The 25,505-nt window shown below is 43.2% G+C and overlaps 6 protein-coding genes across 6 annotated transcripts; 3 read left to right on the top strand and 3 right to left on the bottom strand.

Annotated features, from left to right (window-relative positions):
* Positions 1 to 356: 356 nt before the first annotated feature.
* On the top strand, positions 357 to 1,522 carry LOC131592383 (histone H3). Its single transcript, XM_058863856.1, has 2 exons — positions 357 to 799; positions 1,472 to 1,522. Exon 1 carries the CDS (start codon positions 372 to 374, stop codon positions 780 to 782), a length of 411 nt encoding a protein of 136 aa, XP_058719839.1. The 5' UTR covers positions 357 to 371; the 3' UTR covers positions 783 to 799; positions 1,472 to 1,522.
* A 3,199-nt stretch (positions 1,523 to 4,721) lies between these two features.
* On the bottom strand, positions 4,722 to 5,204 carry LOC131592385 (histone H3). Its single transcript, XM_058863858.1, has one exon. It carries the CDS (start codon positions 5,190 to 5,192, stop codon positions 4,782 to 4,784), a length of 411 nt encoding a protein of 136 aa, XP_058719841.1. The 5' UTR covers positions 5,193 to 5,204; the 3' UTR covers positions 4,722 to 4,781.
* Positions 5,205 to 6,376: 1,172 nt separating this feature from the next.
* On the bottom strand, positions 6,377 to 6,882 carry LOC131592395 (histone H4). Its single transcript, XM_058863870.1, has one exon. It carries the CDS (start codon positions 6,859 to 6,861, stop codon positions 6,550 to 6,552), a length of 312 nt encoding a protein of 103 aa, XP_058719853.1. The 5' UTR covers positions 6,862 to 6,882; the 3' UTR covers positions 6,377 to 6,549.
* An 11,549-nt stretch (positions 6,883 to 18,431) lies between these two features.
* Positions 18,432 to 20,393, top strand: LOC131592396 (histone H1.10). The gene has a single exon (XM_058863871.1). It carries the CDS (start codon positions 18,448 to 18,450, stop codon positions 19,111 to 19,113), a length of 666 nt encoding a protein of 221 aa, XP_058719854.1. The 5' UTR covers positions 18,432 to 18,447; the 3' UTR covers positions 19,114 to 20,393.
* A 107-nt stretch (positions 20,394 to 20,500) lies between these two features.
* LOC131592391 (histone H2B 1/2/3/4/6) lies at positions 20,501 to 21,135 on the bottom strand. The gene has a single exon (XM_058863865.1). The coding sequence runs from the start codon at positions 20,991 to 20,993 to the stop codon at positions 20,613 to 20,615; it is 381 nt and encodes a 126-aa protein (XP_058719848.1). The 5' UTR covers positions 20,994 to 21,135; the 3' UTR covers positions 20,501 to 20,612.
* Positions 21,136 to 21,245: 110 nt separating this feature from the next.
* Positions 21,246 to 21,864, top strand: LOC131592388 (histone H2A.J). The gene has a single exon (XM_058863862.1). It carries the CDS (start codon positions 21,319 to 21,321, stop codon positions 21,706 to 21,708), a length of 390 nt encoding a protein of 129 aa, XP_058719845.1. The 5' UTR covers positions 21,246 to 21,318; the 3' UTR covers positions 21,709 to 21,864.
* The last annotated feature ends 3,641 nt before the right edge of the window (positions 21,865 to 25,505 follow it).

The raw sequence follows: 25,505 nt of genomic DNA on the forward strand, positions 1-25,505 counted from the left end.
CGCTGTTTACAATCTGTCAGGAGGCCGGCAGAGATGTAGAGCCGAAGAAGCAGGAGGGTTACGAGCGCTGTGTCCGGAGCTCCCGGCCCGCCCCGGGCCCTGCGAGCGATGGGAGCGGGGCCGAGCGGCTCCGGCAGAGCTTCAGCTCCTCCGGGCCCGGCTGGCATCCCACGGCAGCCAATCAGAGCGCGCGACTTCCGGACCAACCAGACAACGCGGCGTCCGGACCAATCAGAGACGCGTCTTCGGGGCCAATCAGAGACGCGGCTTGCGGGCCAATCAGACACGCGGCAGTTCTTTAAATGCCGGCGGTTCAGCTACCGCGGCGGTTATTTCTCTTTCTCTGCCGGGGGCTGTGTTGTTGGTTCGCTATGGCGCGCACGAAGCAGACAGCGCGTAAGTCGACGGGCGGGAAGGCGCCCCGCAAGCAGCTGGCCACCAAGGCTGCCCGCAAGAGCGCGCCGGCCACGGGCGGCGTCAAGAAGCCGCACCGCTACCGGCCCGGCACGGTGGCGCTGCGCGAGATCCGGCGCTACCAGAAGTCGACGGAGCTGCTGATCCGCAAGCTGCCCTTCCAGCGCCTGGTGCGCGAGATCGCGCAGGATTTCAAGACGGACCTGCGCTTCCAGAGCTCGGCCGTCATGGCGCTGCAGGAGGCCAGCGAGGCCTACCTGGTGGGGCTCTTCGAGGACACCAACCTGTGCGCCATCCACGCCAAGCGCGTCACCATCATGCCCAAGGACATCCAGCTGGCCCGCCGCATCCGCGGCGAGCGAGCCTGAGGAGTTTCCGATCTCAGGTTCACTTCAAGTGATCCTGTATTATTTTGCCCACACCCTAAAGGCTCTTTTAAGAGCCGCTACATTGCACAAGAGAGTTGAAACACAGGCTTTCTTACGCTTTCTTACAAGGCAGTGATTCTAAAGTTTTTCAAAATTTTTGGAATTCTAGCATAAGCACACTAATAATTTCAATCATTTACCTGTAGCTTGTTGTTTAGGTACTGATTTGTGCTGTTTTAGTGAGGTGCTTGCTAAAGCCCATTGAACCACAGAATAAGTCAATGCACAGAGCAAATGAATGTTCAGATAAATGAAAAATTGCACTACTAGGGCGGACAGCCCACACTTTACCCCATCCCTCTTCCCTCCCCCCACCCGTAATTTGATACTTTCTGTGAAATAGGCTACTTGGAATAGCCCCCGTTTTATTTTAAAGCATTGTGGTATGTATAACCTGAGTTAGTATTGGAACAAAAACATCAAGTTTCACCGCTTTTTATTGACTATTTCATTCTATAGTTGCTTTTACTGTGGTGTACTCTTGAAATTGTAACTGGATATCTCAGAGCCCTACCTCTATCACGTGACTAAAACAGAAGTGCTAAGATTATAAACTTGATGATAGGATTGAAAATTGAAAAATTCAATAAATTAGTCTAATTTATTTTTTTTCCCTTTTCTTTTGGTAGTATGTGTTTCTGTGTGAGTGATATGACTGAGGACAGGCTGGAGAAGATGACCAGGAAGAACCTGGGAGGGCAAAGACAATCCAGTGGTTGTTTCTGACAGACCACCTCTCTTCTATTGTCCCAATCCATGGAGATTACCGGCACAGAGGAAGTTCTGTGGCTTCTGTTTGGGACCAGATCAGCTGAAGAAAAGAAAGTGGCTGTGAAGACTTGACAGATTTAGCCAATGGGAGACCCGTAGGAAATAGGATTATATTGTTTTGAGCATTAAAGATAAGTGTTTTGTATCTGATGACAAGAAAACTGAGTCAGGAGAGAAACATGGACTGGGAGATCAAAGGCCAACACTTAGCCAAATTTAATTAATTCAATAAAATTTTGTAGTCAGGAAATTACAGTTGGCCTTTAGTTCAATTTTTGGTTGTGCCAAGTCTTAGAGTCTGTCATTGTTTTAGTAGTTTAGAGAGGTCATGTTTTCTACAAATTCACAAATAAAGCATTGAGATTTCTATTGATTTTTCTTCTTTGCTCTCACAACGTATTTTCTTCTGTCCTTGACAATGGACTGTCCAAAACCCTTCTGTAAATGTTATCAGCCAAATTGTTCAGAAATTAAAATTCAAGTATTTGAGTATAACATGTTGGGAGCCCCAAAAGGGATTTCATATGCTATTTTTCTGAAACAATACACATGAGGTAAACATGGTATATACAAGAAATATTAATAGCATAGGGATGAAGGCATGAAAGCTATATAAACACACATATTTAAATGTTATAGAACTGTATACACACTTTCATATGCTCTTCTTCCATTCCCAAATTTCAATTATTTCAGATCCATCCATCTCTTTCTCACTCCCCTCTGCCTCAGCACCATCTGGCATGTTTTTCTGCAGTTCCAATATTATATGGTGTATTAAATAATAGAAAGTGTTTCACAGTTGGTACTAGATGATCACTCTAAGTCTCTTTTAGTTGAAATTGTTCTATTATCATTTATTCCTTTGTTTGTACATTACCACTTGTAGAGTAAGGGGTGAGAATTTATACAGTGGTAGTGCTCCTGCCGGAAGAGTACAGAGACTGTGCCTAAGTGTAATTTAAAAGGAACTGCATTATTATAATATTAAAATTAACAATATGTCTGTCTACTCTCTAAAACTTCAGTACCTTCCATCCTGATACTACTTGTTGCTACACACTTGCAATTTATTACTGACTTAAAGTTCCTAACTGGGCCCAAATTTGAGGTTAGCAAAGGTTAAAAAGGCTAAAACCTTAGAAGTGTTACACTTGTAAATAAAGAGGCCGGGGTCACTGGTGCCTGCTTATTGTGCACACCCAGGCTCTATAAAGAGCCTGCCCAGATAGGAGTCTGTGGAATCTGCTCTCAAAAGCAAATGAGGAAATTCTTCATTACGACTGGCAAGTTGTTCATATCTTCTCTTTCTTCTCAGTTTGCAAACCAGTGACATCCAGTAAAATTGCTAAAAGGGGCTGGGTAGGATCTTACAGCATTGACGTGGTGCTACTTGTTAGAAATAATACAGAGTTTCTCTACTAATTTATTTTTCCTAGTTAGTGTTAAATATGCTCAATTAAAACTGAAGCAGAAGGAAGAAACGAAGACTGAGGTTATCCTTTCATTTATTCTTTTCTCTGACTTTTCAGAGAACATGGAATTTCTATGGCCTACTGAAATATTTCCTTCTCTCTCCAGGCTGTTAGTCCGAAGTTTCTTATAACCTTGTGCTGCTTAATCAAGACAAGGGGAAATCATCATGCTACAAGATATAACTTTCCTTCCATTCCAGCCTTGTTCCAAAAACCAAATCATGATGATCAATAAAATCATTCAGGGGCCATTATGTGGGAGGAAGACAAAAAGAAGGGAGAAAACAGATGAAAGGCAGAAACCGCCCCCCCCCCCCCAAAAAAAGAAATCTTTATTCTGTCTGATTGGTACACTCAGCAAGTCTTTCTGCTTGCTTTTCCCAGCCCCCCAAGAGCTTTCTCTGACAGATGGGGTCTGTAGTTCTGTAGTGCAGCATCTCAAAGCAGGCAAATAATGCCCAAAATGACAACAGGTGGGCACTTTGTCTTCTAGCAGCAACCTTCAAGCACTCTCCAGTCCTCAGGACTGTCGCACCCCAAGTACCAGATGTGAATTTTTGCAGATGGAGAGAAGAAAGGGAAATTGTTCCAAAAACAACTGGAGAAACATCAGCTACTAATGAATCTCAGGTTTAATTTTTAACTTCCTATTTTGATTCTCAGACTCTTGTTAGAATGTCCTTGTTTCATAGTAAGAATTCAAACAAAGGTGGGTCCTTAGAAGGCTGAAAACTGCAGGTGTTTACACCTGACCTTCCAGAAACTCATAAAGAATCCTAAGTAACTGGCTGGAGAAATGATAACTCAGCATATATCAAATATGGAGATCATTACCAGAGAAATACAAGTTCAAAGACAAATACTTTTACTTCCACTAATGCAAGAATACATAAATTTTTGCTCCATGATTTTTATAAAACTTATTGAAAATATCCATCCATTCCACAAAAAAAAAAAAAATACAAACAAGTAAAACCAAAAAAACACCTACACTAAAACCCCCCAAAAAAACCCACAAACCCAAAATGTTTTCCCCCCAAGTTTTGTATTATTATGGTAACAAATCTGGAAAAGCTTAGTAAGTTATTCCTGTCTACAGTACTTTTCAATCAGTTTCTTGGCCTTTTCAATTACTTATCTGTGCTGCAAGAAGCCTTATGCACCCTGTGCCATCACTATGGTCCTCCTATGTTTTGAGACCAGGTATAACAATATGTATCAAAACTGAGATAATCAAGACTGATTTGAGATAAGATATTCTTGTCCCTGGTGTTAAGAACTGTCAAAGCAAGGCAGCAGCTCCTCTTAAGGCCATTTGTGTCAGCCCGGTTTGACACTAACACAGGAAGTTTCTGCTCTGCCTTGAACCAGCCAGCCTGGGCTTAAAGTGCAGATTTCCTCCAGACACTGGAATGTCCCTGTCAGCCCCCTCCACCCCTTTTTCCCTCAGAACTGTGTCACATCCATCAGTCACACGGATATAAACCCCTCCATCCTGCCTGAAGCTCTCTAATCACGCTGCTTTACCTAAGATTCGTCTCCTACCCTCATCTAGTGTTAAGTTACTTCACTATTTTGCAAAGCACGGGTGAATTTGAGGCGAAATTTTAAGCAATGCCACAGCTCTTTTTATTGTGCATGTAGTGGCTCTTAAAAGAGCCTTTGGTTCTAGAGAGCTGCGGCAGGAGACTCTTCAGGCGCGCTCACCGCGGATGCGGCGGGCCAGCTGGATGTCCTTGGGCATGATGGTGACGCGCTTGGCGTGGATGGCGCACAGGTTGGTGTCCTCGAAGAGCCCCACCAGGTAGGCCTCGCTGGCCTCCTGCAGCGCCATGACGGCCGAGCTCTGGAAGCGCAGGTCCGTCTTGAAGTCCTGCGCGATCTCGCGCACCAGGCGCTGGAAGGGCAGCTTGCGGATCAGCAGCTCCGTCGACTTCTGGTAGCGCCGGATCTCGCGCAGCGCCACCGTGCCGGGCCGGTAGCGGTGCGGCTTCTTGACGCCGCCCGTGGCCGGCGCGCTCTTGCGGGCAGCCTTGGTGGCCAGCTGCTTGCGGGGCGCCTTCCCGCCCGTCGACTTACGCGCTGTCTGCTTCGTGCGCGCCATACCGAACCAGAAACGCAGCGAAACCGCGGAAGCGAGGAGAACAAATGGAAGCGGCCCGCTGCCGCGGCCCCTTTTATAGGCTGTTCCCGCTCCCTGATTGGCTGCCAGCAACGCGCCGCTCCTATTGGTTTATTTAAAGCAGAAGAAACCCGCCAGGAAAGCGCGCGCCTTCTCCAACGGTTGCCAGCGCTCTGCCCCCGCCCGAGCCCCCCCGGTCTCGGCCCCGCCGCTTTTGTTCTAAGGGTGGTCTCTGTCTTTTCAGTTTTTACAGCCTCCTTTAAAAATCATATCCTTACGAATAAAAAGTTCAAACTGGAAATGAGAAATTGCCAGTTATGCCGGGCTGAATGCGTAGGAAATTTATGCTTCTCCGATTGACATTTTTTTTCTAAATTGGAACAATAACAATATTTTGGGGCTTGGATTTTACTCTAGGGTGCATGGGGTTGTGTATTGTGAGGGAGTTTTGGTGGGAAAGGCTGGATTCCACTTAGTGTAACTTTCATCTGCTAAGGTAAATGCTTTGGTGTCAAAATTAATTGGAAATGAAAATTTTCTAATCCAAGAGAGTGTTTCCAAACGACTGAACCTTTCAGCATTCCGAAGTATCCTGAGGCTGTTGCTGACATAGAGCAAGGCGTAAGTTGAAATTTCCACTTTCCTCACTGTATATGTGTGCAATATTTCCCTGTTTCGGGTGAGCTGCCTTTGGAGCCCGATCACAGAAGGGCTTTCAGGTGAAGGGGAGGAACTGACACCAGGTACAGAGAACACCTCCGGCACCCCAAATTTAAAAAGTGTATTCCCTAACCTTAAACACAGCGAAATCACAAATAGTGGACAATTTCCTACACTCCACATTCAGAGGACAAGGGGGATCACTTATTCAGAGAAGGGACTTAGGGAGCTGATACTCCTCACAGTGAATTGCAAAAGACATTAATTTAAATATAAATAGGTATCTCCTTGTACTGTTTACACAATGAGGGGGAAAATGCCCCCACAGAAGAGATCCCCGCAGGGAAACACTTAAGATGGCCTGTAAGCCGCCAGCACTAAAGAGGTAACTATATTTAGGTTGTTTTACTATTTTTTTAGTTATGTACTTTCTTAAGTACTGCCCCTACATAGCCCTGAACATAAAACGCTGTTATCAGCACTCTACATTTTATATTTTTAGTTAAAATGGCTTTCAACGTATTAACGATGAGACTTAGCAGTGAGTGAGAAAATAATTATGCATTTAAAGCGATAACACTTCACTTTAAAGCAACACAGCTCTTTTCCAGCTTATGTGTGCGGCTCTTAAAAGAGCCTTTGGGTTCTTGTCCAGATGGTCCGGTACGAGCACAAGGCTTTAGCCGCCAAAGCCGTACAGAGTGCGGCCCTGGCGCTTGAGGGCATACACCACGTCCATGGCGGTCACAGTCTTCCTCTTGGCGTGCTCCGTGTAGGTGACGGCGTCGCGGATGACGTTCTCCAGGAACACCTTCAGCACGCCGCGCGTCTCCTCGTAGATCAGCCCCGAGATGCGCTTGACGCCGCCGCGCCGAGCCAGGCGGCGGATGGCCGGCTTGGTGATGCCTTGGATGTTATCACGGAGCACCTTGCGGTGCCGCTTGGCGCCGCCCTTGCCGAGCCCCTTGCCGCCCTTGCCCCTGCCGGACATGATGCAGCTGCTGTTGCCGCTGCCGCTCTGAGCCAGCGCCGCCCGCGCCGCCGCCTTTATGCGCTGCGGTCCGACCTGGTTGAGAACTGCACAGCGGAGTTGGGGGGGGGGGTTCCCGCCATTTTCCCTGCGCGCGCCACCGGTGGTGAAACCTCGTTCGCCGCGCCCCTCCAGGGTGCTGTTTTACTTGCTGGTGCAAGTAAAACAGAGAGTAAACCTCCCCCGCGCAAAAAATGCCAGCGATGTTCGTGTTATACAGTTGGAAAGCTTTGCCAGCCCTCCCCTCAGATTTGTATAAACCATTTGTGTATGTGCCCCTATTGTGTTTCGTTTCCCTGGCAGGGTTTGCTGTGAATTTTTTCAAATTCTCATAATTTTCATGATGATATTCGTTAATAGTTTTGCTTAATTTGTATTCAAAGTGATATAAACGCTGTTTCAGAATTTTTAATGATTTCAGATCTCTTAAAAACTCTAAATAAGTTTTCACAAAATTTAATTTTGTTGGTTTCTTTATTTTGATTTCCACCTCCCATTTCTTATATATTCCAATTTCACATTAGCACCTTTTTGTCTGTAAATATATACTGACCAGAAGGTGGAATATAATCTTCTTTATATTATTAAAGTTCTATTAGTTTGTGACTTCTGCTAATTTTGCTCATTTTGAGTTACTGCAGTTGGGTAATTTTAGGGTTTTTTTTACAAAATTACCTGTATTATAACTACACACTGAAATTTTTGCTCCTTGATTAGGAAAAAATATCACTCTCCTTTTCACTATAGATTAAGCTTTTCAATTTCCCTTTCCCTTTCCCTTCCTTTCCAATTCTGGAAACAAAAGATATTCTGAATTATCTTCTGTGAAAGTCAGGAGTGGTCTTTGTTTTAGGATGTTCCAAATATCATCATGTGAAAACATCCTGAACTCGTACAACTGAAATCTTATAGGTAAAAAATATTGGTTTTCTCTTGTCCTTTTATGTATGAAAGGCAAACATAATTTCTATGTACTCTTTTGAAGTGTTAAAATTTAAAAAAATCATTCATTATATGCTACTAGTACCTCAGGGTTTGAATTTGTGTCAACATTAACAAAAAATAATATTGCCAGTCATTGTATTTTAAGAATATATATGAATAAAATTCTGTAAATACATTTATACTTCCAAACTAATAGTTTTGAATTTTATGTAAACATCAGATAAGTTTTCATATTCTTTTTTTTCCACCCACTGGCAGCTGGTGCTTCCTTTCCTCCTCAAAATATTCTCTGTCATTCTCAAAGGAAGAACAGAAATGCAGCGTGACCTCTGTGAGTGAGACCGGCACAGATCCCTGCTTTGCACTGTGTTCATGCTCTTGTGATCTGCCAGGATGAATGTGATCACATCTGAGAACACAGATCTCATCTGCAGGAAATAAATTAATTCATCAAAAAGCACTTTTGATGGACCAGAGTATTCCCACGAGAGAGGAGAGCTCAGAGGAGAAGGCCTCAGCCACAATGAGCTGGAGGAAAACGGCACTGTAAAGAAAACTGCACTTATTTACACATCAGGGAGGCTGAAGAGTTACCATGGTTTTAGACAAGAGAGCTGCACCAGTGAATCATCAGATTTCCTCCGATGATTAACAGAGACCAAAGTCTTCCTGAGCAAGCCGGATGAAAATGAGGGGTGGGGAGGATGGGCAGTGTGCATGTGAATCAGCCCAATATAACTTGTAAAAACTGGAGAACAAATAGAAAAGTTTGGAGATAGCAACAGGCTTGAGATGGTTTCAACCAACATTTCATCCTTCACAGGGACTGGGCATGGGGGGGCAGCATTAATATTGAGCATACAGAGACGAGTAATGAGAATTTCACTTCTGCAGTCGTTCAACTGTGTATTGCAAATGCTTTATTATGCTTGGCTGCAATTTCAGTACAGTATCCTTCTGCTAATTACAAATACAATATAAGTCAAATATGCTCATCAGGAAAATTTGAAATTAAATGTTAAACCCTTCTCATGTAATATCTGAAAGAATCTTGATGGAGAGTATTCAACTCCTACAGCATCGGGATGCAATCAGCTGGGACCTGCCTCTACACAGAACTGTAAATCGCACAGGATCTGACTTCTTTGGCAATCCTGAAGCTATTTAATCTACCTCAGTGGTCTTTGTTCCCTGTATCCCAGTGGCCACATACCCCAACTTCAGTTCAGCACATAAGCCATGCCAGAAAGCTGTGCTTACCAAAATAGAGCAGCCAACATCATTTTGGTAAGAAAATTTTTAAGCACAGAAAGCTCTGATTTTGAGACCGAGGCACATAAGTCAATATTTGCATGTGTGGATTTACCATTTGGAAGGAATCTTCTAGCAGTAGCATAGGTACAGAAATGGTTTATGCTGTGTGGTAGTTTGGCATTTAGAAAAAAAAGTGGAAAACACTTCCAAGCAAAGTGCACAATTCTTATAGATTTAGTTTAATGACTGATACACTAATAATTAATTTAGTATTTTCCCTGCCTTTTCCTGCTAATTCAGACAGTCAGAGGTGGAGAGACCCATTCTCATCTTTTTATTTAACCACTCCAGCTGGTCAGAGATAAAAGAGTTTGGGCTGTAGCCCTCGTTTGGGCTGTTTCCAGCTTCCTTCTTGCTGCCAAATTCAGAAACTACGCAGGGACTGATAAATCAAGAAAAGATCTCTGTCGTGGTCCAGCATCTTAGGCTGACCTTTGAGGATACAGTTTGCCATTCACACAGCGTGGTTTCTACATCAGATGATTCACAGAGAGGCAAAATCTTCCAAAAAACTCTCTTGTGAGCGTGTTGTCTGAGTCACTGCTGTGAAGAAGGCTTGCACGGGCCTCACCACCATCACTCATGCACAAGCTGAAATCTCGCAGGCTCACTGGACAGCTGGAACTGCTGGTATAGCTGAAGAGGTCCAGGAAAAAGAGGCTGGAGGAACTCCTAGATCAGGTTTGGGGTGTTGGGATGTTAATGAAATACCCAGTTCTTCACATGAAGCTTTTATAGGATATGGGAGAGAAGGGACAGGGTCAGTTACCTGTAAGGAGGAGCAAGGGCACCAATGCTGAGCAAATTCTGCACTTGGCCATAGCATTCCTGGGCTTCTCTGAGGAACACACCAAAGAGTGCACTAGTATGTGATCCAGGGTGGCCTGTGGAGCTCTGAGCTCAGTAAAACACCATGGAAATCTGCTCCTGCCTCCTGGTAGAGACACAGTGAACAGCAAACCAGCTACTCAGCAACCCCAGCCGACACGGCTGCTCAGGAGCTTTGCTTCTCTCTGACCCTTTCTCTTCTTCCTAAACCGGCACTTGAGGCAGCACAGGTCTCATGATGTACTGTCCCTTGATTAAGCTACAAGATGAATCCAGAAAGGGCTGTAAACAGCACGTGTTTTGCACCGCTGAGGCTGAGTAGCTCCTCTTGTTGCCTGGGCTCATGCAGAGCTGCTCTGGGCAGTAAGTTTTTCAGCTGAACTCTACCAACCTATAGAGCTGTAAGCACTTAAAAACACTGAAGTACTGCCTTGTACAAATGGCCTCTCTGGGGCATAGTTTTCCAAGCACAAATCTAATGTGAGTGCCCTTTTAGGAATTTGTTGAATATTGTCTTGGGCTATGCACTGCTGAGGGAAGTCAACTCTGAAAAATAGTGATATGCCTTGTGTTAGTGACTCCAGACATTGCTGCTGTGCTCTGTTTTTGTTACAGCCATACTTGACTGGAAAACTGAAAAATTCCAGTTGAAAACCCCAGCCACTTACAGAGATTTACTCATGGTCATGCTCTGGATAAAGCAGCTTGCCTTTAAGGATACAGCAGTTAAGAAAGTCACCACAATGTCCAGGTCCTGCCCAGGTCACACCAGTCATTACCTGGACTATGCTGAGGCAATAGAATGGAAATGTCTTCATGTGCAGAAAGTGGCACTTCTCTCTGACAAACTGCATGAGATTTTTGTTGGCCCATAACTCAAGTTTATTAACGTCCCTTTTGTCTGGCAGTATTATTTTTGACCCTGTCTAGCCTTCTTCACTTGGTGCTATCCACACTAGCTAGGAGTACATTCTGTCTCACCACCCAGGTTGTTCCAGAAAACACCAAATAATACTAGCCCTGGAGCATTGGTTTGATTCCTGGCTCTCTGCAGACACTAAGTTGTTAACTATAACCCTTTGGCCCTGTGCTACAGACAATTTTCAAATATCTAAGAGCCTTCTGATCCTGCCTGCAGTCCCTCTGATCCCAAACAAGAACGCTTGGGAGATGGTTCCAAAAATATCATGAAATGTCAAGTATATTGCATACAGCATTCCTCCTTTGTCCACACAGATATTCTTTAATCAACAGTTCTATGATAATTACCTACACCTAGACATGAGCAATTTTTGTTGCACTTCATCCACTATCAAGTCAACAGAACCCATTTTATTTCTGACACTTACTCAGTCACTGTTTCTTGGAGACTGTTGTCATTCCCTGAAATATTTTCTACTCCATATTAGAATTTATTTCTTTACTGCTAACTTGCTGCAAAGAGCATCTGTTCCTCTGTTTTCTACAATGTATAATAAGGAAAAATTACTTCCTTTCTCACAGTGTTTCAAATTTTTAAGAGAAAACTTCAGTTTTTCAGCATTCTCCTTCAGTCAGGCTACTTCAATAATACATGCCTTTTCATCAAGGAAGAATTTTTAGACATCTGATAATCGCTGCTTCTCTCTTCTGTGCATTGACTTACTGTTCACTTCTCATTACTTGAAATTTGGAACTAAAAACTAGGCCTAAAACTCCAAATAGGAGTGTACCATTCCTGACCACAGAGGAACATAATCTTCCCCTGTCTTATAGAAGCCTTCATTGTGATCCTTTTCTACTAAAATACTGGTTTTGATTTATTATCAACATAGAATTATAATCTGAAGATCCAAATCTACTCAGGTGCTTGTTAGCTCTGCAATATTTCTTAGTATTTGTAAAACTGATGCAGTTTATTCCAGATGAAGAATCTAACACATCTTTGAAGACAGTGTCTCTAATCTGGCATTTTTCAATACATAAAATGTCCTCAACCATTTAAATTATTTTTCTGAGTTGATACTCACAGTATTTGCATACAAGCTCTGTAGACTTTAATTCAGATCATAAATAAAATTATACCAGGCCTAGGACTGATCCCTGCAGTCATAGGCTGATTGAGACTGCAGTTTAATTTTATAGTTGACAAACATAAACATTTAAATATAAATTTCGACCCTGGAAGGGTTAGTGTTTCTGCTAGACCAAATTTTCCTGATTATTACTTTCATTTCTAATACTTTTCTAAAATGAAACAAAATGACACTGAGAGAAAATCTGTAGTGTATCATCAAGTTCTAGAGGAATATTGCACCCTGTACTGAAACTGTTCTTAAATTAAATTTTGAGCAAAGTCTATTAAACATGGTTTTCATTTCTTTCTTTATATCTGTTTTGAGTAATATAAAATTTAATTTTTATTCATATCTTCCCTGAAATTGTTTGACCTTGTAATTAGTACAACTCAGCATCAATGAGTTGTCCCTTCCTCAGTGTGTGCTGAGTCTGTAACCTGAGAAATGCATTGATCTGTAACCCAAAATGACTGATTTTGTACTAAGGTCTTGGCCATACTCTTCAGATACCTAAAGAGTAGGAGAGGCTGCATAGGCTGGGTGCACAGCTGGCCCTGCAGTACATTGTGCCAGGAAAACTTTCAGCATCCTGTTTCCCTCCACTCAGAATGAAGGGCTGGAATTACCTTTGCTATCTTAGAGAATGGCATTTAATAACATGTACATCCTGGGTCTCACTGAAGGGGTTGGACAGAATTTTTCTATACTGATGACATTGGTTCAATTTGCATTTCTGACTGAATCAGTATTTACAACCTCCATCACAAAAAGAAATAAAAATTGACTCAGTTGTGCACCTGGGAGAATAGACAGCATGTCACATAGTCTCAAATACCACAGTCCAGTTCCTTTTGGGCACTCTGTAAAAGCTACAAAAAGTTACAGAAGTAGGGTTACATCCATATTTTTGCATGTAGATACCTATATTTCCTCATCTTTCTGCACTTTCTTCCCCTTTTTCTTCAGCTGAAATCAATACAAAGTTAGTTGCTCTGTGGAATAAAATAACACAGAATCCTGCTCATAAATGAGGTTCCTAAGCATTCTAACACTACTGCTACTACTAACAGTAATTCTCAATCCCATGGAAGGATGGAGAGAAGTCAAATTTGGTTAGAAGAGAATCTCTGATCCAAAGGTTTTCAGAAGCCAGAAGGAATATTTTGATGCTTCATGCTCTCATTGTATGGGGGAAAAGAGAAGATTTGGGGGGTCATTCATTAAAATGCACAGCCCTTTTTTGCTGGTTGGCAAACATTAGCAGCCAACGGTAGAAGAGTCACTTCTTTGATCAGTCAGTCACCTTTTGATCACTCAAAACTGTAGGAATTTAAGTTTTGCTGAGACTCTAACTAGCTTTAACAAATCCTTCAGTCATATACAGCATGAGCACCGAGCCAAATCAGGGCTGCTCAAACTCATCTTGACAAGCCTTGAAACTAAGGACTGTGTGAGAGGTTAAAGTGGTTTTTGAAGCTTTCTCTATTGAACTACCAAAATTTAAAAAGTCATGGGAGTGTCATTCAGGGTTAATCTATACACAGATTCATAAATTAACCTGGAGAAGGACTATGTGCCAAATGGTACCGAGGGAAATAATTGTTTCCCTCCACTCAGCACTGGTGAGCGAAACTGGAGCGCTGTGTCCATTTCTGACGTTCTCAGGGCAACAGAAACATGAGCAGAACTGCAGTGGGACCACTCAAGTGCCACAAAATTGCTGAAGGGACTGGAGCATCTCTCACGTGAGGAGTGTCTTATTAATGTGTTCAGAAATCCTGTGGGGAGAATAGAAGACACAGATTCAGTCTTCTTAGTACTGCCTAGGAAGAGAGGCAATGGGCACAAACTGAAACAAAGGAAATTCAATTAAAATGTAAGAATTCATATTTTTTTAACATGCTCCCCATGAAGGTTTTAGTGTCCCCCTGCTCAAGCTGATCCTTCTTGGAGCATGGCCAGGACCTATTGCATTAGGTGTTAGATTAAAAGATGAGATACATTTTTTTAGGAGATTTGATTGTCCTAATGTTGAAATAACTGTCCATATATTTTCGCTAACTTAGTTGAAGTATAACTAAAAAGATACAGGTTTCTTTACTACTGAAAACTCTTTGACACCTTGAATCTTCCCTACATATAAACTTTGCAGTTGCTGAATCAGTATTGTCAATATAGTTTCAGCATGACAATGACCTGACTAATGTCTTTTTAGAGAAAAGTTATTGTTATTATGTTTTTATTATTAATATTGAAAGTGATTAGTTGAGTGACTGCAAAATTATTTATGGAGAAGACATCATGCTTCAGTTAAAAGTTTTCAATTTCTCTGTATCTTCACCTTCCTAACTATAGTAATTGTACTTAAGTGAGTGTAGGCTTTCAGCTAAATTTGTCTAATCAGCTTATCTGGATTGCTCTCCTCCAGCAGTCTGAATGTCTTATTTTCCTTTATTTGTCTAATGTCTAATCTGTTTTTCCTCCTGGAGAAGCTTCTCTCTTTACAAGTAGAAAATTTATGTATTTTCTCTACTATGCACTTTTAGGAATTCTTACATTATATATGAACTATTTTTGGTTTTTAAGATCCCCACATTAGAAAATACTCTGTCATTTTGTAGGTTCCTAAGTAATCTGCCCTAGCAGCTACAGAGCTGAGCAAGGAAGCACGTGTGTGGTGGTGTAAGGGAACAAGGCCATGTTTTGGGTGCACATTTAAAGAGGTTGAGTTTGAACCACAAAAATTGGTTTGAGTTCCTCAGTAAGAGGATACAGATATAATTCAGTGAGAGATAAACAGAGACTACAATTGTACAGGTTGCTTGGAAGGGAAATCAGGGAAAATACTGAAAAATGTTTGCTGTTTAATTAAGTATTAAATGAGTCACATTTAAATATCATCTCTTCACACAGAAAATGCAAGCATTTTTTTATTACCAGCTCACTTTCAAATTTTATTTTATTTTTAAGTCATTTTTTTGACACAAAGAAAATTTCTCTGTCTAGCTGAAAAACTGTTCCCTAATCTACCACTGATTTGAAAAATTATATGCTCAGATGCTTGCTTTGCTTTGTCTTTTTTCTCTAATCAGTAAAACACCCAGGGCAATGTCAATGCTATTTGTAATGATCAGTCTCTAAAATACGAGAATTTTCATTGTGGTTCAGTGCTGCGTTTAACAGCTTTTTCCAGCAGTGAAAACTTGAAAATTGCTCAAAGCTCCTGACAAGTTTCTTTTACCCAATTAACTAGAAAATGTCGTTGCTTGGCCCAGAGAGCAAGAATAACCTCTAAAAAGCCTCCCCTTTTCACACTTCCTCATATTTCTAAATTCCTTCTCTTTATTAACACCAAAAAAATTAAAAAAAAAAATTAAAAAAAAAAAATCGCCCTCCCCAGAAATGGATGGTGAGACCAGGAACATTTTGTCTTCTCCCAAGTAGGCCAGGGATAATTCTCTGTGCAGATAAGAGCCTGTGTGATGGTTAAGGAAAGATACAATAAAGGATGCTGACACACAATGCCCGAGGCCAGCTGCCAAGACTTCCAATGTCTCAGGCTACTAAGGAAAATCAGAAGTGCAACTCAAAATAGGGAACAGGGAACACGAGGATTGACAGCGATGCACCCAGAGCTAAAAGTGAGAGAACTCCTACATTCTACCCTTGAAATAATTTAGATGACAACCTTCACAATCTTCTTCTTATGCTTTTCTTAAAAAAAAAAAAAAAAAAAAAAAAAAAAAAAGGACAAAGAAACCCAAAATCCATCCAGAAACGTTTCTATGCCTTTAAAAGTTAGCACAGAGTAGGGACAACAATCCTTATCTGCTGCGGGTGGGGTTCCAATGACCGCTACTTAAGGAGCAAGATCTGAGATCTCCCATCGCTTTCTTCTTGTGTCTTTATCTCTGACCTTTATCCGGTCTGTTTATGGGGGAAGGGAAGGAAAGCTCTCCTCTCCTGATGAGCTGAGAACAGGTTTACTAAAAGCAAGCCTGAATGGAACCTTGCCCAAATGAGTGAAGTGAGGGAGGAGGATGCACCCCTGGGGTTCCAGCTGCATTCCTGCAGGAGCGGCTGCTGCCCGCGCCCGCTTGATCCCAGTTTCTCGAGCACTTTCAAGCGTAATAAAGCAGTCCCAGAGCTCTAACACCAAACTGTCAAAGCTGCAGGGATTAAAGCACATTAACCTAAGTCTTTATTCTCTGAAGAATGTACATCACATTAAACAGGCTCGGATAGATGGCAACACTTCCCGGCTCACTTTTGCATCACTTAGTCACATTCCGCTTTATCTTTGTTCATCTAGACTGGAAAATATGCATAGTGCCCTCATCCTACTACTTTTTTACCTTTGAAACATATTCATAGTGTTCACAGGACTTGCCACACTGAACTTTCAAAATCTGCAGCTACTTTGGACTTGGTCTAGTTGTTTATGTGGGATCAATGTCATGTTCACGAGAAGCATGGCAGATTTCACAGCCCACTTCAATATGCCTTTCAGTCTGTTTTTTACTGTGGAGTCCTGACAAATCTAATTTTTTCCAATCTCTGCTTTCCATTCCTCCCCTTCAAAGTATTTATTACTTCACCTGCATGCAAGCACAACAAAATGAAAATAGAAATAAAAGAGAATATGGAAGAGCCACAGTTTATTGTTTTCACCTGTAATTTCAATGTATCATTGTCATTTTAATCTGTCTCATTTAAATTAAAACTGCTGTTTTATACTGTCAAGTATAACTTCATTGTGTCTTCAACATTCAGTGTACCAAAATACAAGTCAGGGCCCTTTGTGACATACTTCATGTCATCTTGAATCTCAGATTTATCCAGGTCAGAAAAGATGTTCCATTGTTGAAATAGCCCGCTGACATTTTGCATGACAAATTTTTACAAAGTACATTGTGGTAAAATATTAAGTTTGATCTTAACTTGTTCTTTCAAACCAAGGAGAAAAAAAATCTGTCTGCTTTTTAATTATAAATAAATAGAGGCTTTTGTTTTCTGATTTAATAACAAATTAACCTAAACAATTCACTACAGTCCTTAAAAATTTTAATTAATTTCTGTTGTCAGTTTATGGGAGTCAATAATTAAGTGGGATTATGATAATTAAAACTGACTCTGATTTATGAGTTTTGTCTTGAAATTATTTCAATATTCTTAGGCTTGGGATGAAAACCTCAATAGTGAATTTTTTTCCTTTTCCTCCAAAGAAAAGAATTGGAGGAATATGAAACCTATGGAAAAAAACCAACAGCAACAAAAAATCCCACCCCAAACACACAACCGAAACACAGAACCACAACAGTCAGTGTCCAAATATTTTAAGTTATATTGAAACTAAAGCATTCTCTTCATGAAGGCAAGATTTCCACATTATTTTATTTATTGTGTGATCCCTGATGTTTCAGCTGGCTCCATGAATGTTTAAGCAGTATATAACACATACCAGTGTATCAATACCTGTAAGATATTTTTCCTCTCCGAGTCTGCTCTGATGTTTCTGTAAGTCATAAAGAATAGCATCCACTATTATAACCGAGAAAGTGTTAAACCAGCAGTTTATCTGGAATTTTTAGGCATTAACTAGGCATTAACAGCTTCATTTTACAGACCGACTATTTGTAAAAATGTCAAAATCTTTCTATCCACTTATAGAACACCACACAAAAAACCAAAACAAAATAACACAAAAAAATAAACAACAAAAAAAAGCATAACACTAGCAAGTTCCAAACACTTTTCAACAGTATATATATTCCTCTGAAGGTGTCTTCCTTTCCCGAAACAAGAAAATATGTTGAAATACTGTATCCTTAATAGTTAAAGATATGGTTAAGAGAGCCGAATCTTTATCCATATTCAAAGCTCAGCCATGAAATTGTGTTACTTCCTTGTCTTTGAAATCAATTTACGACAAAAATACTCTAGCTGCTCACTCGGTTTCTGTCCTAATCCGAAGAAAACCCCCCAAAGAGTAAGCCTGCAGTACGGGGGAGATTTTTTATCTACGCGTTTTATTTTAATTTAGAAGGAAAAACAAAAGTTTGCCGTTCCCGGGGTCTCTCTGGCTTCACAACGCGGGGTTAAAAACAGCTTTTCTCGGCCATCTGTGGTCCAAACAGCAAGAAACTTGCCCGAATGAAAGTCCACCGTCTTCTCTTCACTCTCCGAAGAAACCGGGGTGATTTTACGGCGCCCGTTTTACGAAAAATATGAATTTATAACTCCGAAGAAACACAGACTCGGAGGAGGAAAAGCTCTTCCTGGCTAACAGTTAGGCGGGCTCTGCAAAGCACCAATCACAGATCACCGCTTCGCTATAAATTCAGGCATCGGGGTTACTGTAGCCCAATTACTTTCTTTTGATTAGGAAGAAGTCTCTGCAGCGATGTCGGAGACCGCTCCCGCCGCCGCTCCCGCTGTCGCGGCCCCCGCCGCCAAGGCCGCCGCCAAGAAGCCGAAGAAGGCGGCGAGCGGCTCCAAAGCCCGCAAGCCCGCGGGGCCCAGCGTCACCGAGCTCATCACCAAGGCCGTGTCCGCCTCCAAGGAGCGCAAGGGGCTCTCCCTCGCCGCGCTCAAGAAGGCGCTGGCCGCCGGCGGCTACGATGTGGAGAAGAACAACAGCCGCATCAAGCTGGGGCTCAAGAGCCTCGTCAGCAAGGGCACCCTGGTGCAGACCAAGGGCACCGGCGCCTCCGGCTCCTTCCGCCTCAGCAAGAAACCCGGGGAAGTGAAGGAAAAAGCCCCCAAGAAGAGAACGGCTGCGGCCAAGCCCAAGAAGCCGGCGGCTAAGAAGCCCGCCAGCGCTGCCAAGAAGCCCAAGAAGGCGGCGGCGGTGAAGAAGAGCCCCAAGAAAGCCAAGAAGCCGGCGGCTGCAGCTGCCAAGAAAGCAGCGAAAAGCCCTAAGAAGGCGACAAAGGCTGCCAAGCCCAAAAAAGCGGCGGCAGCAGCGAAGAGCCCGGCTAAGGCGAAGGCGGTGAAGCCCAAGGCAGCCAAGCCCAAGGCGGCCAAGCCGAAAGCAGCCAAGGCAAAGAAGGCAGCTCCCAAGAAATGAAGTGTTGAAGTGGAAATACTTTTAAACCCAACGGCTCTTTTAAGAGCCACCCACTATTGTCCCCAAAAGGGCTGATACACTCCGGCACTGAGGTCGGTGCCTGCAGCAGAGCCAACTATTCGCCACTATCTGTGTGGGACGTTTGTCTGTGGAGTGGATGGGACGCTAAACTTCCGGCCGTGGTTTTACACTAGGACTTGGAAAAATAAAAGTTTACATTCCCTGTGAAAAAGCTTACTAAAGGCTGGTTTTTTTTGTTGTTTTTTTTTTTTTTTGTTGGTTTTTTTTTTTTTTTTTTTTTTTTTTTTTTTTTTTATGGCACCGCAAGTGGGAGTATATGTTAAAGGGACTGCTTAAGGGCGGGTACCTTTCTGGGGCGTGGAGGTTCCTTTCGTTGCTCTAAATCAGCGCGATTCCTGACAGCACGGATGCGACTGCCACACCTCTTAGTGACCGCAGCAGGGAACTGTCAGCACGGCTCCTCCGCTTCCTTGGCAATGACCTTCCCGCTTGCCATCGCTGTCGTGGGGCAGCTCTCAATTTCGGCGTGATTTCACCCACCTACATTTCCGAGGAGGCGAGTGTCGGGGCGGGAGGAGGGTCGGAGTTGCCAGCGCTCCTCTCCCGCAGTCTGGCGGGCCGGGGCTCGGCCGGGGCTGTCCCGGAGCCCGCGGGCGGCAGCGCAGAGGCGGAGCGGCGCAGAGCCCCGAGCAGCACCGGGGGCTGCCCGGACCCGCCTCAGTGGCTGCTGGGAGAGGCCCCGGCCGCTCATTGGGCCGCTGGGAAATTTGGAAAAGCCCGCGCTGCAGAGAAAGGGGTGGGGAAGAGGGGGGAGGGGAAGGAAGGAGGGAGGAACGGAGGGGGGGCTCGGAGCTCTGCCCGCCCTGGCTCCGAGCCTAACCCTGCTCCCGGGTCCCCCCGTTCCGTGAGATCTCATACCCTTAAAGAGTCTGCCCCATCTCAGTGGTGTAACTCCTTCCCCCAGTCCTCCAGTCCCTGTCTTTTCATATACGAGGCAAAATGTTTCAGCTAAAGAGAATTCCGAAATATCTATACAAAAAGTGAAGAGGGTCAATTGTTTTTCCCTCCGCCTCTTTAAGAAATTTATTACAATTTCCTTTTATTTTCTTGAAGCATGTTTGCTTATTCAACTGTGAAGCTCCTAATTTCTATGGAACAAACCATGAAGTATTGTCTCACACCTTTACTGTAAAAAGATTTAATATTGTGTCCGTGCTTTGGAAAACTATTTTAACTTCTATATTTATGAATAGTGAGTGCATTAATTACCTGTAAGTTGCAAAATACTCCAAGATTTTATAGATATCATTGCAGGATTAAGTAACCGATTAAACTTCTGTTTAAAATTCTACTTATATTTCCTAAATGAATTACCATACACAAGGAAACCGAAGCAGTACTGTGTTAAAGCTCTTTTATAGAGTATGTGGGTGGCTCTTAAAAGAGCCTTTGGGTTGAGAGTGACGGTCCGAGACGCCCTACTTGGAGCTGGTGTACTTGGTGACAGCCTTGGTGCCCTCGGACACGGCGTGCTTGGCCAGCTCGCCGGGCAGCAGCAGCCGCACGGCCGTCTGGATCTCCCGCGACGTGATGGTGGAGCGCTTGTTGTAGTGCGCCAGGCGCGACGCCTCGCCGGCGATGCGCTCGAAGATATCGTTGACGAAGGAGTTCATGATGCCCATGGCCTTGGACGAGATGCCCGTGTCGGGGTGCACCTGCTTCAGCACCTTGTACACGTAGATGGAGTAGCTCTCCTTGCGGCTCTTCTTGCGCTTCTTGTCGCCTTTCTTCTGCGTCTTGGTCACCGCCTTCTTGGAGCCCTTCTTGGGCGCGGGGGCGGACTTGGCCGGCTCGGGCATTTTGCAAGCGCTTTTCCTCCGGGAGAAAGCTCAGCACATAAAATGGCCGCAGCGCCCGCTATTTATAGAGACGCCGTATGCAAATTTCAGTCTCCGCACCTTGCAATGCGATTGGACCATCCCATAGTGGGCGTGTCCTGGCCGCTGATTGGTCGCCGTACGATCCGTCCGCTCATTGGTTGTTTCAGCAGAGCCCGGTTGCAGCCAATCACGGAGGGCTCAGCCCGCCCAGGGAAGCGATAAAAGGGGAGGAGCGCTTGCGTCAGTATGAGTGTCCTGGTTCTCTGCCTTTTGTGCGTTCTGTGCTGCATCCAGCGCTTCCAGCATGTCCGGCCGCGGGAAACAGGGAGGCAAAGTCCGAGCTAAAGCTAAGTCGCGCTCGTCGCGGGCCGGGCTGCAGTTCCCTGTGGGCCGCGTGCACCGGCTTCTCCGAAAAGGTAACTACGCGGAGCGGGTGGGTGCCGGAGCTCCCGTCTACATGGCGGCCGTGCTGGAGTACCTGACGGCCGAGATCCTGGAGCTGGCGGGCAACGCGGCCCGCGACAACAAGAAGACGCGCATCATCCCCCGCCACCTGCAGCTCGCCATCCGCAACGACGAGGAGCTCAACAAGCTGCTGGGCAAGGTGACCATCGCGCAGGGCGGCGTGCTGCCCAACATCCAGGCCGTGCTGCTGCCCAAGAAGACTGAGAGCCATAAAGCTAAAAGCAAATAAGTTGGCGAGCAAAGCTTCTCAGACTTTGCACGATGTAACATTTTAAACCAAAGGCTCTTTTCAGAGCCACCCACATAATCAGAAAAGAGTTGTGTTGCTTTCTTTACAAAGGCATTCTGGTGCCGAGTCTTCAATAGTACTAAGTTTAACTCGAACTTTTATTATAGTGCTTTAAAATCTGGTTTATACTTGAAGAGGGCTGATATATTTGCTTACTGACCTGTGTTTTTAAATGAGCCTTAGTGTTTTCAATGTGGTTTTTTTTTATTATTAGTGGAATGCTCAGTAGAGGTGGTTCTTTAGGATTCTGCTCAGCTGTCATGGTCCCACAGCTTTAGTTATGATCTAGAAAACAGAATGGTGGCTAAAGCACAGGTGGGAGTGGCAAAAGCTCTGCAGCTTGAAGATAAACAGGAGAACATCCTAAACCCCAGATAATAGCTACATCTAACCATGTAAAAAGGCTTTCTTCATTCCCTCTAAAGGCCTTTGTCCTTTAAAAGATGCTAAGTTCCGTAGTTCTTAAGTTTATGTCTTAATAAAATGAGGAAAGCTTTTGGAAAAATGGCATTTTGTTTACATCTCTAGGTAGTCAAAACTGCACTCTAAAGCAACAGTGTAACACTTTCATTGAGGAACACCTTGTAGTGGTAGTATATTCCCATTTTAAGTAACATTTTCAAACTTCTCATAATTCTCTCACTATTCATTACTGCGCCTCTAGTTGCATTAATTAATTGCAGATAATTCTGTGTTTTCTATATTGTTGGCACAAATATCACCTAGGAGCACAACGTCAAATTTCTTCATTATTATAAACTATGAGAAAAACTGGCTGATTCCTTTTTCCTTGGATATTCCCAGAAGCCTCATCTGATGGTCTGTAGCACACTGCATTGAGGTGATTGGTCTCATCTCTGCTCTTTGCATCCCCTGGAGAGGAGGAGGAGTGCTCTGGGCTTGGGGGAAGGCAATGCTCCCACTGTGCCTCCTCACCGTCCCCAAGCTGTAGCTGAGAGGCCTTTTAGGCAGCATTGAGCCATGGCCAAAGTGGGGCATGAGGGATCATTTGTGGAGAGAAACATAAAAAGGGAGTTGCTGGAGCACCAGACTACTCTTCTACAGCAATGGTGTCTCTGTCTCAAGGTTTTGTTTGTAAATTGACACGTTTAGGGTTGTAGCGGTTTTAGTATGCTGTTTTATTGATCATAATTTGCTAGTTAAATATCTCCTGGCTCTTACACTTCTTTAAAAACTGCAATGGTAATTAAAATTTTATTTTAAAATGCATGAGCCTTCTTTACCTAATTTCCAGAAGAGATTTCTACATATGTGTTTGTCAGAAAATTTCAGTCTCAGAATGGTTTGGGTGGGAAGGGACCATTAAAGATTATCTTGTCCAAAACCCCTGCTGTGGGCAGGGTTACCTTTCACTAGCCCAGGCTGCTGAAAGCCCCATCCCACCTGACTCTAGGGATGACATCTTCTAGGGATGGGGCATCCACGTTTCCTCCAGACAGGATTGTTCAGTGTCCTACAAACCTCCTTGCAAAAACCTCCTTACTGATATCTTTCAGTTGAAAATCATTGTCCTTCCTCCTCTCCCCACAGGCCTGAAGAGAAATCTTTCTGTACTGAAAGCCTGCAACAGGGTTTCCTCAGAGCCTGCTCTTCCCCTGGCCAACCAACCTCAGCTCTCTCAGCCTTTCTTCATGGGAGAGATGACCTAGATCTGATCATTTTTGTGGCCCTCTCTGGACCTGCTTGGACAGATTCATGTCTTTCTCGTGCCAGAAGATCACAGAGCTGCACGCAGCGCTCCAGGTGTGGTATCAGGAGAGTTGAGTAGAACAGGAGAATCACCTTCCTCCTCATTAGGATGGGCTTTCTGGGCCGTGTGTATCTACATCAAAGCACTGGAATTCCAGAGAAAGGCCAGGGGGGTAGAGGTATCTAAGCTGTAGTTAGATTTCTCTGGACAAGCTCCGGTATGTGGAGGTCAAAGTTGGTAGCACAAGAGAGGACCCCATCCTCTGAGTGTGGAGGTAAGTCCAGTATATCCCCCGATTTTTCCTCTCATCTGACCAGAAATGCATTATTTGCTTCAAAAATTCATTCCAAACACTTATTGTACTCATTTGTCTTCTCACCTCAGTACCTGGAGTTTCATCCTCTGTGATACTTAGATCCATTCCTTAACACTCCCTGGATTTGTCTAAGCCAGCAGAGGTTTCACTAGTGGCTAACCCGGTGATGCCATCAACACTGATGAGGTCTGAAATGTAAAAGTCTGGTAAATTCAGATGGATTATATGGTACTGCTCTCAAGCAAATTCCAGTGGCTGAAGGAATGTAGCCAAACAAGCTTAAATAAATGAATTTATCTCGTTTGCATATGCAACAAGCAGTAGGAAAGAGGAAAACCATATCATGTGGTACCTTAGCTGTGTCATTGGGTTCCAACGCACCTTCACATCCCAAAGAATTTGTGACAAAAGAAAAGAGAAACAACAAACCCACAACCAAGGTCCCTCAAATGTTATAGATCACAGTTATGTTTGGGGATAACTCAGTAATGTCAGTCTATATATCAAAAGACTCAAAAAACTGCATAGTTAAAAATTTGAAGAGCTTTTTTACCCATTTTCATCTATATTACTTGCAACTCTAGCAAAAATGTACCTATTAAGCAGCTCTCACATTACTTTAGTCTGCATATTATTATACCTATTATGACAGTTGTAGCAGATACAGAGATGGATTTAAATTGCCACTTAAGCTCTCAAGAAAACTATGAGCAGCTTTGAAGTTGGTTATATCATACTGATGCAATGATTTTTTTACTCATTACATACCCTCTTGTGCAGTCATGGTGAGATGTTGCCTTATTGTAATAGACAAATGCATTTTCCTCATTTTAGTTTAATGAGGAACTGGGGTAACTGTACTAATTAATCCACACTTGAAAAGCCACAGATTTATATATTTTTTTTTTTTTAATGGAGCTGAGTTTTGCAAATATTTCCTTTCTCATTTAGCCCCCAGTGCTGTGTGCCCAAATTCCTGAGGAAAATGTAATATCTATAACATGCAGATTGGGCACTAATCTTTGATCCAAAATAATTATCTCAGATCAACAGCTTTATTAGGGATTATATTCAGCAGCAAAATTTTCTTTCTTCTCTTTTTTTAATTATTTTTGCCTAACCAAATGCTCTGATCCATGAAAGAACTGAATACATCCCTAACAGACACACCTGTGAAATGTGTCCGTGCACTCTCGTAGCAAGGCATAGGCAAGGCAGCCTTCTAGAAGGCATGATGTTAAATTATACTTAATGTACTACACTTATTGAGGAAAGGGCTTTGCAGCTGTTTAATTTACTTGAAACAACTGGTCTCAGCCTCTCCATCACCCATCTCTGGCAGAAATGGAAGGGGATTTTCCAAGTCTTGCAGTGATTATACTGCTGGAAGGAAAATTTATGCTAGGATCCCCACTACACATTTAGGAGGCCTTAGGAATAAATTATTATTTTGACATACCAAAAGATTTTGCATCATTTCTCGTGGCTTTTTTAATTAATCAGAATGTTGTTTATAACTGCCTCAGGAAACATAGTAAGACACAGATTTTCAGATACAAAGAACAAAGCACACTTTGTGGAGCCAAATGGGAATGTTAAGCACCAGCCTGGCAGGTCCTCTAGAGACAAATCTTCCAGTTAGTATATAAACAGTCTTAGTTCATTTTGTTCAGTCAAAAAAGCAAACCTAATCTAAATTAAAGATATATT

Source organism: Poecile atricapillus, chromosome W (assembly GCF_030490865.1).
Source record: "Poecile atricapillus isolate bPoeAtr1 chromosome W, bPoeAtr1.hap1, whole genome shotgun sequence".
NCBI lineage: Eukaryota > Metazoa > Chordata > Aves > Passeriformes > Paridae > Poecile > Poecile atricapillus.